Source organism: Bufo bufo, chromosome 11 (genome assembly GCF_905171765.1).
Source record: "Bufo bufo chromosome 11, aBufBuf1.1, whole genome shotgun sequence".
NCBI lineage: Eukaryota > Metazoa > Chordata > Amphibia > Anura > Bufonidae > Bufo > Bufo bufo.
In genome coordinates this window covers 49,000,648-49,014,205 of record NC_053399.1, presented here as the reverse complement: position 1 = coordinate 49,014,205, position 13,558 = coordinate 49,000,648, and the positions used below count along the sequence as shown (strand labels likewise).

The 13,558-nt window shown below is 43.3% G+C and overlaps 1 protein-coding gene across 1 annotated transcript in view; it reads left to right on the top strand.

Annotated features, from left to right (window-relative positions):
• Window positions 1-13,558, top strand: part of RYR3 (ryanodine receptor 3) — a 734,312-nt gene that overhangs the window by 478,329 nt on the left and 242,425 nt on the right. The window contains exons 66-67 of the mRNA XM_040412592.1: window positions 12,597-12,720; window positions 12,836-13,156. Coding sequence (XP_040268526.1) covers window positions 12,597-12,720; window positions 12,836-13,156 — 445 coding nt within the window. The remainder of the gene's footprint in view (window positions 1-12,596; window positions 12,721-12,835; window positions 13,157-13,558) is intronic.

Sequence of the window (13,558 nt, the reverse complement as noted above, 5' to 3'; positions counted from 1 at the left end):
TTGTATATGCTTGATAGGCTGCTCCAGCAGCAATGTGCTGTTAACGACTACCTGTATGAACTCTGCAGCAGGACAGGTTCTAGGAGCTTGGTTTCTTTTCACCGCGCCAGTGGCTGCTCATGCGCAACGCATGCAGACTTTTGCGGCCATTAGATAAGATCACCAAACTGGTCAGTCGCAGCCAGGGCACCATCAGTGACATCGTACCTTACGCCTTCTTTCTGGAGCGTGCATTTCTTTGTGTCATTGATCAAGCTGTCGAGGAGCAGGAGTTGGAAGATAAGGAAGTCGCAATAATGAATGAATTTCCAGGGGGGGCTACTCTATCTGAGACAAGTCAGCAGGAGTCTGAAGAGGAGTCAGAGGAGGATGTTGGCTGGGGGGGGGGGGAGGAGGAGCAAGAAGAGCAGGCTTTGAGGGGGATTTTAAACTTTTCAGGGATCCCTGGTGTTGTCCGTGGCTGGGGGGAGGAGACCAAGGACGACATTCTCCTGGGGCGATGAGCAGGAGCCAGGGCGCTCCACTGCTTCCAATTTAGTGCAAATGGGGGCCTTCATGCTCCAGTGTTTGAAGAGGGACTCCCATATAAAAAGCATAAAGGGCAAGGACCAGTACTGGGTGGCAACATACTTAGACCCCCAATACAAACACAAAATGGCGGACATGTTACCAGCATCACAGAGGGCTGTCAGAATGCAGCATTTCCAGGCCTTGCTGCGATAGATGCTGAATTCTGCTGTTGCGGGCACTGGCAGAGGAATTTACACCCACAGAGAAACAGGTGTGGGTACCAATGCTGCGGCGCTTGCAAGAAGAGAGCGGTTTGAAGATGTGTTAGTCACTTCGGATATGACATCATTCTTGTAGCCAACCCATCGACAGCCGCCCTCCGAATCAAGCCTCAGGGAACGCTTAGACCGACAGGTGTCCGACTACATCAGGTTAATGGCCGATGTGGACGCTCTGAGGCGAGGAACCCCTGGACTACTGGGTGTGCAGGCTTGACCTGTGGCCAGAGCTGGCACAATTTGCTATGGCACTCTTAGCTTGCCCCTCGTCGAGTGGCCTGTTCGAAAGGACGCTCAGCGCAGCAGGGGGGATCGTGACCGATAAGCGCACACGCCTGGCTCACGACAGTGTGGACTACCTCACATTTCTAAAAATGATATGAGGCATGGATCTCGGAGGAATTCAACACCTGTGATGACCATGTGTAATTGAATTTCCTCATGCCAGCCCACACATATCTGCCACCACACAGAACAAAGAATGGTCCTTGTCTTATATACAGTTGCAAGAAAAAGTATGTGAACCCTTTGGAATGATATGGATTTCTTCACAAATTGGTCATAAAATGTGATCTGATCTTTCATCTAAGTCCTAACAATAGACAATCACAGTCTGCTTAAACTAATAACACTCAAAGAATTTAATGTTGCCATGTTTTTATTGAACACATCATGTAAACATTTATAGTGCAGGTGGAAAAAGTATGTGAACCCTTGGATTTAATAACTGGTTGAACCTCCTTTGGCAGCAATAACTTCAACCAAACGTTTCCTGTAGTTGCAGATCAGACGTGAACAAAGGTCAGGAGTAATTCTTGACCATTCCTCTTTACAGAACTGTTTCAGTTCAGCAATATTCTTGGGATGTCTGGTGTGAATCGCTTTCTTGAGGTCATGCCACAGCATCTCAATCGGGTTGAGGTCAGGACTCTGACTGGGCCACTCAAGAAGGCGTATTTTCTTCTGTTTAAGCCATTCTGTTGTCCTGTTGCAACACCCATCTTCTATTGAGCTTCAGCTGGTGGACAGATGGCCTTAAGTTCTCCTGCAAAATGTCTTGATAAACTTGGGAATTCATTTTTCCATTGATGATAGCAATCCGTCAAGGCCCTGACGCAGCAAAGCAGCCCCAAACCATGATGCCCCCACCACCATACTTCACAGTTGGGATGAGGTTTTGATGTTGGTGTGCTGTGCCTCTTTTTCTCCACACATAGTATTGTGTGTTTCTTCTAAACAACTCAACTTTGGTTTCATCTGTCCACAGAATATTTTGCCAGTACTGCTGTGGAACATCCAGGTGCTCTTATGCAAACTGTAAACGGACAGCAGTGGCTTCCTCTGTGGTATCCTCCCATGAAATCCATTCTTGTTTAGTGTTTTATGTATCGTAGATTTGCTAACAGGGATGTTAGCATATGTCAGAGACTTTTGTAAGTATTTAGCTGACACTCTAGGATTCTTCTTCACCTCATTGAGCAGTCTGCGCTGTGCTCTTGCAGTCATCTGTACAGGACGGCCACTCCTAGTGAGAGTAGCAGCAGTGCTGAACTTTCTCCATTTATAGACAATTTGTCTTACCGTGGACTGATGAACAGCAAGGCTTTTGGAGATACTTTTATAACCCTTTTCAGCTTTATGCAAGTCAACAATTCTTAATCATTGGTCTTCTGAGAGCTCTTTTCTGCGAGGCATCATTCACATCGGGCAATGCTTCTTGTGAAAATCAAACCCAGAACTGGTGTGTGTTTTTTATAGGGCAGGGCAGCTGTAACCAACACCTCAAATCTCATCTCATTGATTGGACTCCAGTTGGCTGACACTTTACTCCAATTAGCTCTTGGAGATGTCATTAGTCTAGGGGTTCACATACTTTTTCCACCTGCACTGTGAATGTTTACATGGTGTGTTCAATAAAAACATGGTAACATTCAATTATTTGGGTGTTATTAGTTTAAGCAGACTGTGATTGTCTATTGTTGTGACTTGGATAAAGATCAGATCACATTTTATGACCAATTTGTGCAGAAATCCATATCATCCCAAAGGGTTTACATACTTTTTCTTGCAACTGTATATACAGCAGCATAATGTACCTCCAACCACATAATCACTTGTTCTTTTCTGTCTGGTGAATGCCTCATTTTTGGGGCCCGTTCTCCTGTGGCCTAAAATAAAAAAAACTGTCTAGGCTCCAGCAGGGCACATTTTTGAGAGTTTCCTTTTAAGATGCATAAAAATGGCCCCTGATTAAAATACATATTTTTTGTGGGAATTTTTGTCATTGATCCCCCTCTGGTATGTCACTGTCCATGTTGTGGGACTATTTGTGCACTTCTAGTAAGTATTTTGTGGCTGCAAATATGACCTGAGGTTCGTCTGTCATTAAATTGAATGGGGCCCACCGCGAACGTGCGCTTCGCAAACATTTGATCATGAACGAGTGTTCTCGAAACGTCCCGGCCAATGTTTGTCCATCACTATTCTTAAATACAGGTAGGTGACTCCATTACATAAGTCGATAAGTCGAGTTGCATCTACCTGCCCACAATTATAGTATACAGGAGAGCTATGGCAAGGGAGAACAGAAAAAGTCTTGGTGAAGGTGGAAGTTAGACTGATGAACGTTTTGTCTGCCCCACTATACCTAAACAACTATATAGGACCCTTCAAACAAGTGTGTCATGTGCGGAAATCAAGCTCTGTGTGCATTATGGATGCTGCTCATTTCGCAGGTACGCAAGGCATTATACTGATTTATAATGCTGTGTGTCCTGTGCATAACCTTACTTTTACATAATTATACTGATATAATACTGTTAGGCCCCTTTCACACGAGCGAGTTTTCCGCGCGGGTGCAATGCATGACGTGAACGCATAGCACCCGCACTGAATCCTGACCCATTCATTTCAATGGGTCTGTGTACATAAGCTTTTTTTTCCCGCATCAGTTCTGTGTTGCGTGAAAAACGCAGCATGTTCTATATTCTGCATTTTTCACACAGCCCTGGCCCCATAGAAGTGAATGGGGCTTCAGTGAAAAACGCATTGCATCCCCAGGCAAGTGCAGATGCAATGCGCTTTTCAGTAATGATTGCTAAGAGATGTTGTTTGTAAAGCTTCAGTTTTTAATCACGCATGTGAAAAACGCGTCAGAACGCATTGCAACCGCGCAGAAAAAACTGAACGCAATCACAGGCAAAACTGCCTGAACTTGCTTGCAAAATGGTGCAAGTTTCTCTGAACGCACCTTGAACGCATCCGGATGTAATCCGTCACGCTCGTGTGAAAGGGGCCTTAGGATAAGGCTTAATGCACACGGCCGTTGTTTTGGTCCGCATCCGAGCCGCAGTTTTGGCGGCTCGGATGTGGACCCATTCACTTCAATGGGGCTGCAAAAGATGCGGACAGCACTCTGTGTGCTGTCCGCATCTGTTGCTCCATTCCGTGGTTCGCAAAAAAAATATAACCTGTCCTATTCTTGTCCGCGCTTTGCGGACAAGAATAGGCAGTTATATTACAGGCTGTCCGTGCTGTTCCGTAAACCTGACCGTGTGGACGTACCCTAATGGGCATTTTGATCCTTTTTCATTTGTTCCAATGGGAGATTTTGGCAGTGAGCCAACATTTAAAATGAAATATTGTTCAGGACCTGTATGTGTGAATGATATTTAGTTTAATCACATTTGTCAGTTTCTTGGCAATGACATGTTAATAAAACAATTATGGCTTTGGCACATTGTCACATCTTACTGTAACATTACACTGACACCATGTTGCTAATGTCATTACAGGCAAATATATTTTCTTTTGGAAAGTAGTGTTGTTTTGTGTTGTTAAAGCAGATTAATTACTCTCAGGTGGAAGACTATTGATGCCACTGGGTAAACTACCATTATAATATTCAAGTGGTTTTGGTTCGGTTATGCACAGGGTTGACAAATGAGGGCAGATTGATGGCATTTGAAAGTGGAAACCAAGCTTTTGGCCATTCTCTATAATTTTACAACAATATGATTAGTTACAGACTGAGGGGGACATTTATCAAATCTGCTATACTAGTTTTGTGGCGTAAAAATGTAGCAAGGAATGTCACGTGTGACATTTTGTGGCAAAAGTCGAAATTTTGTAACTTCTTGTCAGTTGCATCTTCTCACTTTCAGAAGTGGAGTGAGAAGTTGGTCAGGTTTTGCCAAAAGATCACTTTTAAGTCATATTTATGACATGTGACTTTTTAAAATGTCGCAGCTCCACACCAGTTAACACTAGCAGTACTTTCACTGAAATAGCATTACCCTTACTCCAAATTTTATAAATACAATTAATAACATTCATAAAGGTGGTACAAGCGTATCGACTACAATCTTAAAACTAACTTAAAATACACATATGATGATAAATTCCCAACTGAATGTGTATGTGTTAATGTATACATCATACACCATATTACTTGCTTGCTTTTTTAAATTCACCTACAGTATGGCTTGCAAATAGTTCAAAGAAAAACTAAGGAGCTGTTAATTCTGAGATCCGGGAATAAATAGGCTTAACACAATTTAGGTGCATAAAAAGTTTACAAAATTATGATAAAAATATATGTACAAAAAACAACATACATAGTAAAGTATGTAACAGTCAACAAAGCTGTGGACAAATAAGCGAACTCCCCATAGACCAGTTCCCAACATGGAACCTAGCCGATGCCCACATGATACAAAGAGAGGTGGTAGTAGCTAGACACATCTTACCCTGATGTCTTCAAAGGAGCTGAGCTCTTTGTTACATAGATGTTTTCTAGCTTCCTTCTAGTCCCTCTTAAAGGTCTTCAGTATGCAGAATGCATGTACAGTTATATCAGACATCAGGAACAGTGTCGCATAGTGATGTGGAGGGGACACCACACCAACAACAAGATGGAAGGGAAAAGGAACTAGGCCTCAAAGCTAGGGAAAGGGAAACCCTAATCCTAGCCCTGACTCCTATTGTATGAACGGACCTTGAGGGTAGGAATGTTCATACACTGGAACCTGAGAGCCTGGAAACCCTGAATGCCCTGGAGTAGTGTCTGGGCTAGAGATGGCCTGTTCCTTCCAATATGAAAGTACAAGCTTCTCCCTGAGGCATAGTGACAAAAGACAGAGGGGAAACAACAAATCATCAAAGGGAAGTAACACTTAACTTCTGAAGTAAATAGACGAGCAGGAACTCAGAAGAGGACCACGCACAAGCACTTCCAAAACTGAAGCTATCAACCATAGCATGATGGGTGTAGCCAGACTAAATAGGGGAGTTGGAATGACCACTAAGCTACACCTGAGACGCGTGGTCATTACCAGCAACAATACTGAAACCAGTGAAACCAAAGAGGCTGTCAGATCACATCACGTGCAGCCAGTCTCTTAGATATTCTGACACCTGTCACGTTAGAGACCGTGACAGTAACCCCCCCCCCCCCCTTCTATGGGTGGCCTCCGCACACCTAGGACTGACTTTATCCGAATGAGCTCTTTGAAAGGCTTTCATCAGCCGACGAGCATTAACGTTGTCCACTGGAACTCACATCCTCTCCTCTGGTCCGTAACCCTTCCAGTGAAAGAGGTACTGAAGGGATCTACGGAGAACTCAGGAGTCCACTATCCTGGCGATCTGAAATTCCAAATTACCGTCCACCATAACAGAAGCGGGAGGCAAGGAGGACGGTTCAACAGATTCAACATATCTCTTCAACCACGACTTATGGAAAGCATTATGAATCTTCAAAGCCTGAGGAAGTTCAAGACGAAAGGCTGCCGGGTTAATAATGGCAGTGATCTTATATGTACTAATAAACCTTAGGCCCAACTTCCAAGAAGGTACTTTCAACTTAATGTTTCTTGTGGACAGCCACACAGAATCACCCACTCTCAGGTCCAGACCATTCATACGTCTCTTGTCAGCCATACGTTTATACTTGTTGCCCATCTTTTTCAGATTATTTAGAATTTTCCGCCAAATAGATGACAAAGAGGAAAATCGTTGATCTTCAGGTATACCAGAATTCTCAGTACCATAAAATGTGCCAAATTGCAGGTGGAACCCATATGCCCCAAAAAACGGTGACTTATCAGTGGACTCCTGTCTACGGTTATTTATGGCAAACTCGGCTAAAGACAAAAATGAAGACCACTCCTCCTGATTCTCCGAGACAAAACATCTCAAGTAAGTCTCCAGATTCTGATTAGTGCGTTCAGTCTGTCCGTTCGACTGAGCGTGATCGGCCAAAGAGAAGGACAATTGTACCCCAGAGGAGTACAGAACGCCTTCCAGAATTTGGAAACAAACTGAGGCCCCCTATCAGACACCACATCAGAAGGGATACCATGTAATTTCATGATGTTATCGACAAACACTTGTGCAAGAGTTTTAGCATTAGGTAGACCCGGCAATGCTAAAAAGTGTGCCATTTTACTAAAGCGATCAACAACCACCAGAATCACCGTTTTGCCTGAAGAATTCAGTAAATCTGTGATAAAATCCATGGATAAATGAGTTCAGGGTCGGGACCGGATGGGCAACGGAAGTAAAGATCCAGAAGGTCGAGTATGTGTCACCTTAGCACGTGCACAAGTACTTCAACCTGACACATAGTCCTCAACACACTTATGCAACCCCAGCCACCAGAATCTACGAGAGATGAGATCGACAGTGGATCTGGTCCCAGGGTGTCCTGTGAGAACCATACAGTGATGTTCCTCGAACACCTTGTGACGTAATTCAGAATGAACAAAACAACTTCCCCAGAGGGCAAGAATCCTGTGTATCTCCCTGGGCCTCCAACACCTTTGCCTCAAAGTCGGGATATAGGGTGGATATTACTACCCCTTCAGACAATATCGGAACAGGATCTTCCAAATCACCCCCCTTTTCCCAGGAAAACTACGCGACAAAGCATCAGCCTTGACGTTCTTAATGCCAGGACGATAGGTGACAATGAAATTAAATCTGGTAAAAAACAACGACCATCTGGCCTGCCTTGGGTTCAGTCGCTTAGCAGACTCCAGGTAAGCCATATTTTTGTGATCAGTAAGCACAGTAATAGGATGAATTGCTCCTTCCAACCAATGAAGCCATTCCTCAAAAGTCAACTTAATGGCCAGCAACTTTCTATTACACACGTCATAATTCCTTTCTGCAGCCAAAATTTTCTTAGAGAAGAATGCACATGGGTGCCATTTACTAGGTGAAGGCCCCTGCGACAAGACTACTCCTACCCCTACCTCGGATGGGTCAACTTCCACAATGAATGACTGTGACACATGCGATTGCACGAGTATTGGAGAAAAACATTCCTTCACCGCTGAAAAGGCTTGTAATGCCTCATTAGACCAGACTGAGACATCTGAACCTTTCCTAGTCATGTCCGTTAAAGTTTTAACCACAGTCGAGTAGTTCAAAATTAATTTACGGTAGTAGTTGGTGAATCCCAAAAACCGCATACGCGCTTTCAGATTTTCGGATCGATCCCAGTCCAACACAGCACGGACCTTCTCTGGATCCATACGAAAACCTGAAGATGAGAGTAGGTAACCCAGGAATTTCTCTTCCTGAACTGCAAAGACAAACTTCTCCAACTTGGCATACAATTTATTTTCTCTTAGGATCTGTAACACCTGTCTCACATGATTCTGATGAGTCTACATGTCTGGAGAATAAATTAGTATGTCATCCAGAAAAGCCACAACAAACCTCCCAACCAGATGATGAAAGATATCATTAACAAAATGCTGGAAAACCGCAGGAGCATTAGTTAACCCAAACGGCATGACCAGATTCTCAAAATGACCCTCTGGGGTATTAAACGTCATCTTCCATTTATCCTCTTCCTTGATCCTGACCAGATTATATGCCCCTCTTAAGTCCAACTTGGAGAACACCTTGGCACCAACAATCTGATTAAACAAGTCAGGAATCAAAAGAAGGGGGTACGGATCACGGACCGTAATCCGATTGAGCTCACAGAAGTCCAGACATGGCCTCAGAGTTCCGTCTTTCTTCTTTACAAAGAATAACCCTGCTGCCAGTGGGGACTTGGAAGGTCTAATATGTCCCTTAGGCCTCATGCACACGACAGAGTTTTTTCACTGTCAGTGATTTGGCTTCAGTGGTCCGTGTCCGATTTTGCTTCAGTTGTGTTTCCTTGTGTCTCCCTTTTTTTTTTGTCTGACAGGGAAAAAAAAAGGAAGGTTAATGAAAAGTGTAATTTTATTGCACCATGGTCTTGTAGAAAAAAACGGACGCGGACACGGATGACATACCAGTTGTGCATCCGTTTTTTTTGACGGACCCATTGACTTGAATGGGTCCGTCCTCCGTTTTCCACTGACAAGAATAGGACAGGATATATTTTTTTGACGGACTGGAATCATGGGTCACGGACGCGGAGAGAAAACGGAGGACTATCAGTTTTTTTTCACAGCTGAAATGAATGGGACCTCCGCTAAACTGTGAAAAATGACGGAACGGACGCGGATGCACACAACGGTCGTGTGCATGAGGCCTTAGCCAAACTTTCGGCAATATACTCTCGCATGGCCGCTGTTTCGGGTTCAGAAAGGTTATATAACCTAGACTTGGGTAACTTCGCTCCGGGAATAAGATTGATTGGACAATCATATTCCCGATGTGGGGGTAAATCCTGGCAACCACTCTCAGAAAATACATCAGAAAAATCAAAAATCAAAATACAGCTTTAGTGGTTAAGACAACAAGAGATGTATTAAGACAGTTGTCCATGCAATAATCACTCCAATTGAGAATCTGTCTCGCTTGCCAGTCAATGGTAGAATTATGTTTGCTTAACCAAGGTAAACTCAGACCCTCCAGCACAAAACACGAAATAGATTTTTGATGAAAACCACCTACTCTTAAACTAATGTCCTGCACCATCTGTGACAAACATTTCTGAGAAAGTGTTGCGGCGTCAATAGCAAACATCAAAATATTTTTCTCTAATGCACTTAACCCATGCATACAGACGAACTGACCATCAACTAGGTTTACCCCTGCCCCACTGTAAATAAACACCTCAATTCCTACAGTTTTGGACTCTAGCGCCAACTCATCAGACAGGAGAAATCGGGTACTACCAGTAAATGACAAAAGTAAGTTCTGACTCCCCACCCACACCACCAAGAGTGAGATGGGGATGAAATTTTATTATTTGTGTTTTTTTCACCTTGACGCTGAACATAAGGGCAAACATTAACAAAATGTCCCCTTTTTTCGCACAAAAAACATACTCCCTTCTTATGACTAAAACTCTTGCAAGCAGGCCCAGGGGTAGCTCCCCCTAACTGCATAGGTTTGTCACCAGACATAAACTCAGGAGTCTCTCCACCCAAAGTGTCAGAGGAAGCCGCCACGTTATATGATGATTCGTCCTGAGTGGGAGGGACCTTAGATCTCTCTCTCTCTCTCTCTCAGGCGTCTATCATTACGTACGGCAAAGGACATAGCTGCTTCCAATGACTCTGGATTTTTGTGAATGACCAACGCGTCCTTTAGCCTCTCGGATAAACCCTGGCAGAATTGGCTACGGAGAGCTGGATCATTCTACTCCGTACCCGTAGCCCATCTCCTAAATTTAGAGCAATAGATCTCCACAGAACGCTGTCCCTGCCGTAAACCATGTAACTTAGTCTCGGCCAGGGAGATCCAATCTGGATCATCGTAGATAAGACCTAGAGTTCTGAAAAATTCATCTACCGACCGGAGGGACTGTGACTGAGCGTCCCCTTTAAGCAACGAAATGATAGCACCAACTCTTTGACTCTCATCCCCAAATGAGAACAGATGTAACTTAAAGTACAATTTACACGACTCTCTAAACCAAATGAAATTATCTCTTTCCCCTGAAAATCTGTCCGGAAGTGCAGCCTTAGGTTCAGGACAGGCCTGGTAACTACTACTGGCCCCAGCAGCCTGTGATCCCTGGATCTACGTGCAGAGATCGGCTACCTCCAAAGGCAGACCCTGCAATTGTCTAGCCAGTGCAGCGATAGAATCCATAGCCTCAGTGACACAAACAAAATGACGTTTTTTGGCAGTTGATAATGTTACGTAGTGATGTGGGAGGGAACACCACACTGACAACAGGAGAGAAGGGAAAAGGAACTAGGCCTCAAAGCTAGGGAAAGGGAAATGGACACCTCCTATGGAAAACCTAATCCTAGCACTGACTCCTATCCGTATGAACGGACCTTGAGGGCAGGAACGTTCATACACTGGAACCTGAGATCCTGAATGCCCTGGAGTAGTGTCTGGGCTACAGACTGCTGTTCCTTCCAATATGAAAGAATAAGCTCTCCCTGAAGGCCTAGTAACAAAAGACAGAGGGGAAACAGCAAAATATCAAAGAGAAATAATACTTCTGAAGTAAATGGACGAGCAGGAACTCAGAAGGGCGGACCACACACCAGCACTTCCAATACCAAACTGAGGCTATCAACCGCATAGCATTATGGGTGAAGCCAGACTAAATAGGGAGTTGGAATGACCACTAAGTTACACCTGAGACAAGAGGTGTGGTCATTACTAGCAACAACACTGAAACCAGTGTAACCAAAGAGGCTGTCAGATCACATCACGTGCAGCCAGTCTCTTAGATCTTCTCACACCTGTCACGTTAGAGACCATGACACTCAGTCAGGTATCTCATCTGTACAACTAACCAACTACATTACAAAGAATTAAAATGAAAGAACCACTAAATTACTTTCTACACAAAGCTTATACTCCTCTTTCTGAATTCTCACCATGTTGTCCGACAGTGCAAGAGTCTCTGCTCCACTGTCTCAAAACTGCATGATGATGCGAGTTGTGTTTTTCAAGTCATTAGGTTATTTTGTGCATCTTTCTACACGGAATTGCATCTTCATTTTAGAGTAAATCTATTCTACTGTATTATGGGCCACCTTATCAGTGAAAAATGCTTAAAGGAGTATTCTGGTATAAAAATCTATACCCCATTCAGGATAGAGAATTACTATCAGATTGGTCAGAGTCCTACCACTGGGACCCCACTGATTACAAAAACGAGGGCCCTGTACCCTGTGGAGCCCCATGAAAATAGAGTGGCTATTGGCAAAGAGCCCGCTGCTCCATTCATTTCTATGGGAGCGCCAGAGATAGTGGATAGTCAGTCTCTGGAGCTCCCATAGAAATTAATTGAGCTACGGCGCGAAGATGAAAGCAGAAGACCTCCATTGCTGAAGCTTTACAACACACCAGATTCTCACAGAACATACCTTTTTTACATTCACATTAAAACCAAGTTAAAAGGCATATTACATAATAAAATGGCCAGGCGTGATTGCTTGAAAAATAACACACGGCATCACACCTGGCCATTTATTATGCGATATGGCTTTTAACTTGGTTTTAATGTATGTATAATAAATCTGTGTTCTGCAAGAGCCGGTGTGTTGAGGTGCTTCAGCATTGGATGTCTTTTGCTTTCATTTATGATTTACTGAGTCTGGAGACGGGTGACAAATAATTGTTGGCATTTCTCTTGGCAACATTGGTTTTGAACACGTTTTCTGTGATGTGACAAGGGAGAAATCCTGGAAACATTGAATATCTTAATAATGTTCCTGGACCCTCAGGTTACTAAAGCTTCACTTATAGCTAAATCCATTCCATTTTATACATCCGTCTTATGTGTGAATTATTAGTGATAAGCAGCTGCACTGTTGTGTTAAAAGTCACACTGCATTTGTTTGAAGGAAATGTTGTCATGGTTATGTCCATTTAACTTTCCAGGCAGAGACCAGCCTTGGAGAATGTCTGGCAGCGCTGGCCGGAGCCATACCTGTAGCTTTTCTTGAGCCATCACTAAACCACAACAACCCTCTCTCAGTTTTTAACACCAAATCACCTAGAGAGAGAGCCAGTACGTACTATACTCTTTTCTTGTATATATGTGTGCTTTTGTCTGTGTATGTAATATGTTTTTGCAGTAAAAAATCATCAAGGAGTTTGATATTAATGCCATTTATGAATTGCAGTTCTAGGTATGCCAGACACAGTTGAAGAGATGTGTCCAGAAATGCCTCATTTGGAAGGTTTAATGAAGGAAATTAATGATCTGGCTGAGTCTGGAGCCAGGTATACGGAGATGCCACATGTTATTGAAGTGGTGCTGCCAATGTTATGCAACTATCTTTCCTACTGGTGGGAGCGGGGAACAGAAAATATACCGGAAAACACCAGGCCGTGCTGTACTCAAGTGACTTCAGAACATCTAAGTGTCATCTTGGGCAACATCCTGAAAATAATTAACAACAATCTGGGAATAGATGAAGCTTCCTGGATGAAGAGAATTGCAGGTAATTCTGCACGTGATGATCTCCACATTCACAACCCTAAACATTGGCCATCTTACATTACTGGCCAGACACTCGCTTCAAAAATCTTTCGCACAAAGTATTAGTGGAATTAAATACAAATCCACATGACATTTATCCCATCACTGACAGACATATTAATTTTATATAAGAATAACATTAGTTTGGAGGAAGGCATTAGCAGTTTTTCGTTATCCTCTGCTAGGTCCCCCGTGTCCCTTTTATTGATCCAGGTAATCTACACTCTCCTCCTCTACTTTAGCACAGAATTATGAAATTATAGTGTGCACTTGGTTTCAAGGCTAGATGTTTTGAATTTCTTAAGTATGTAATTTTTTTTCTGAACTTTTTTTTTTTTTTTTTACAAAAAAAATTATAATTTTT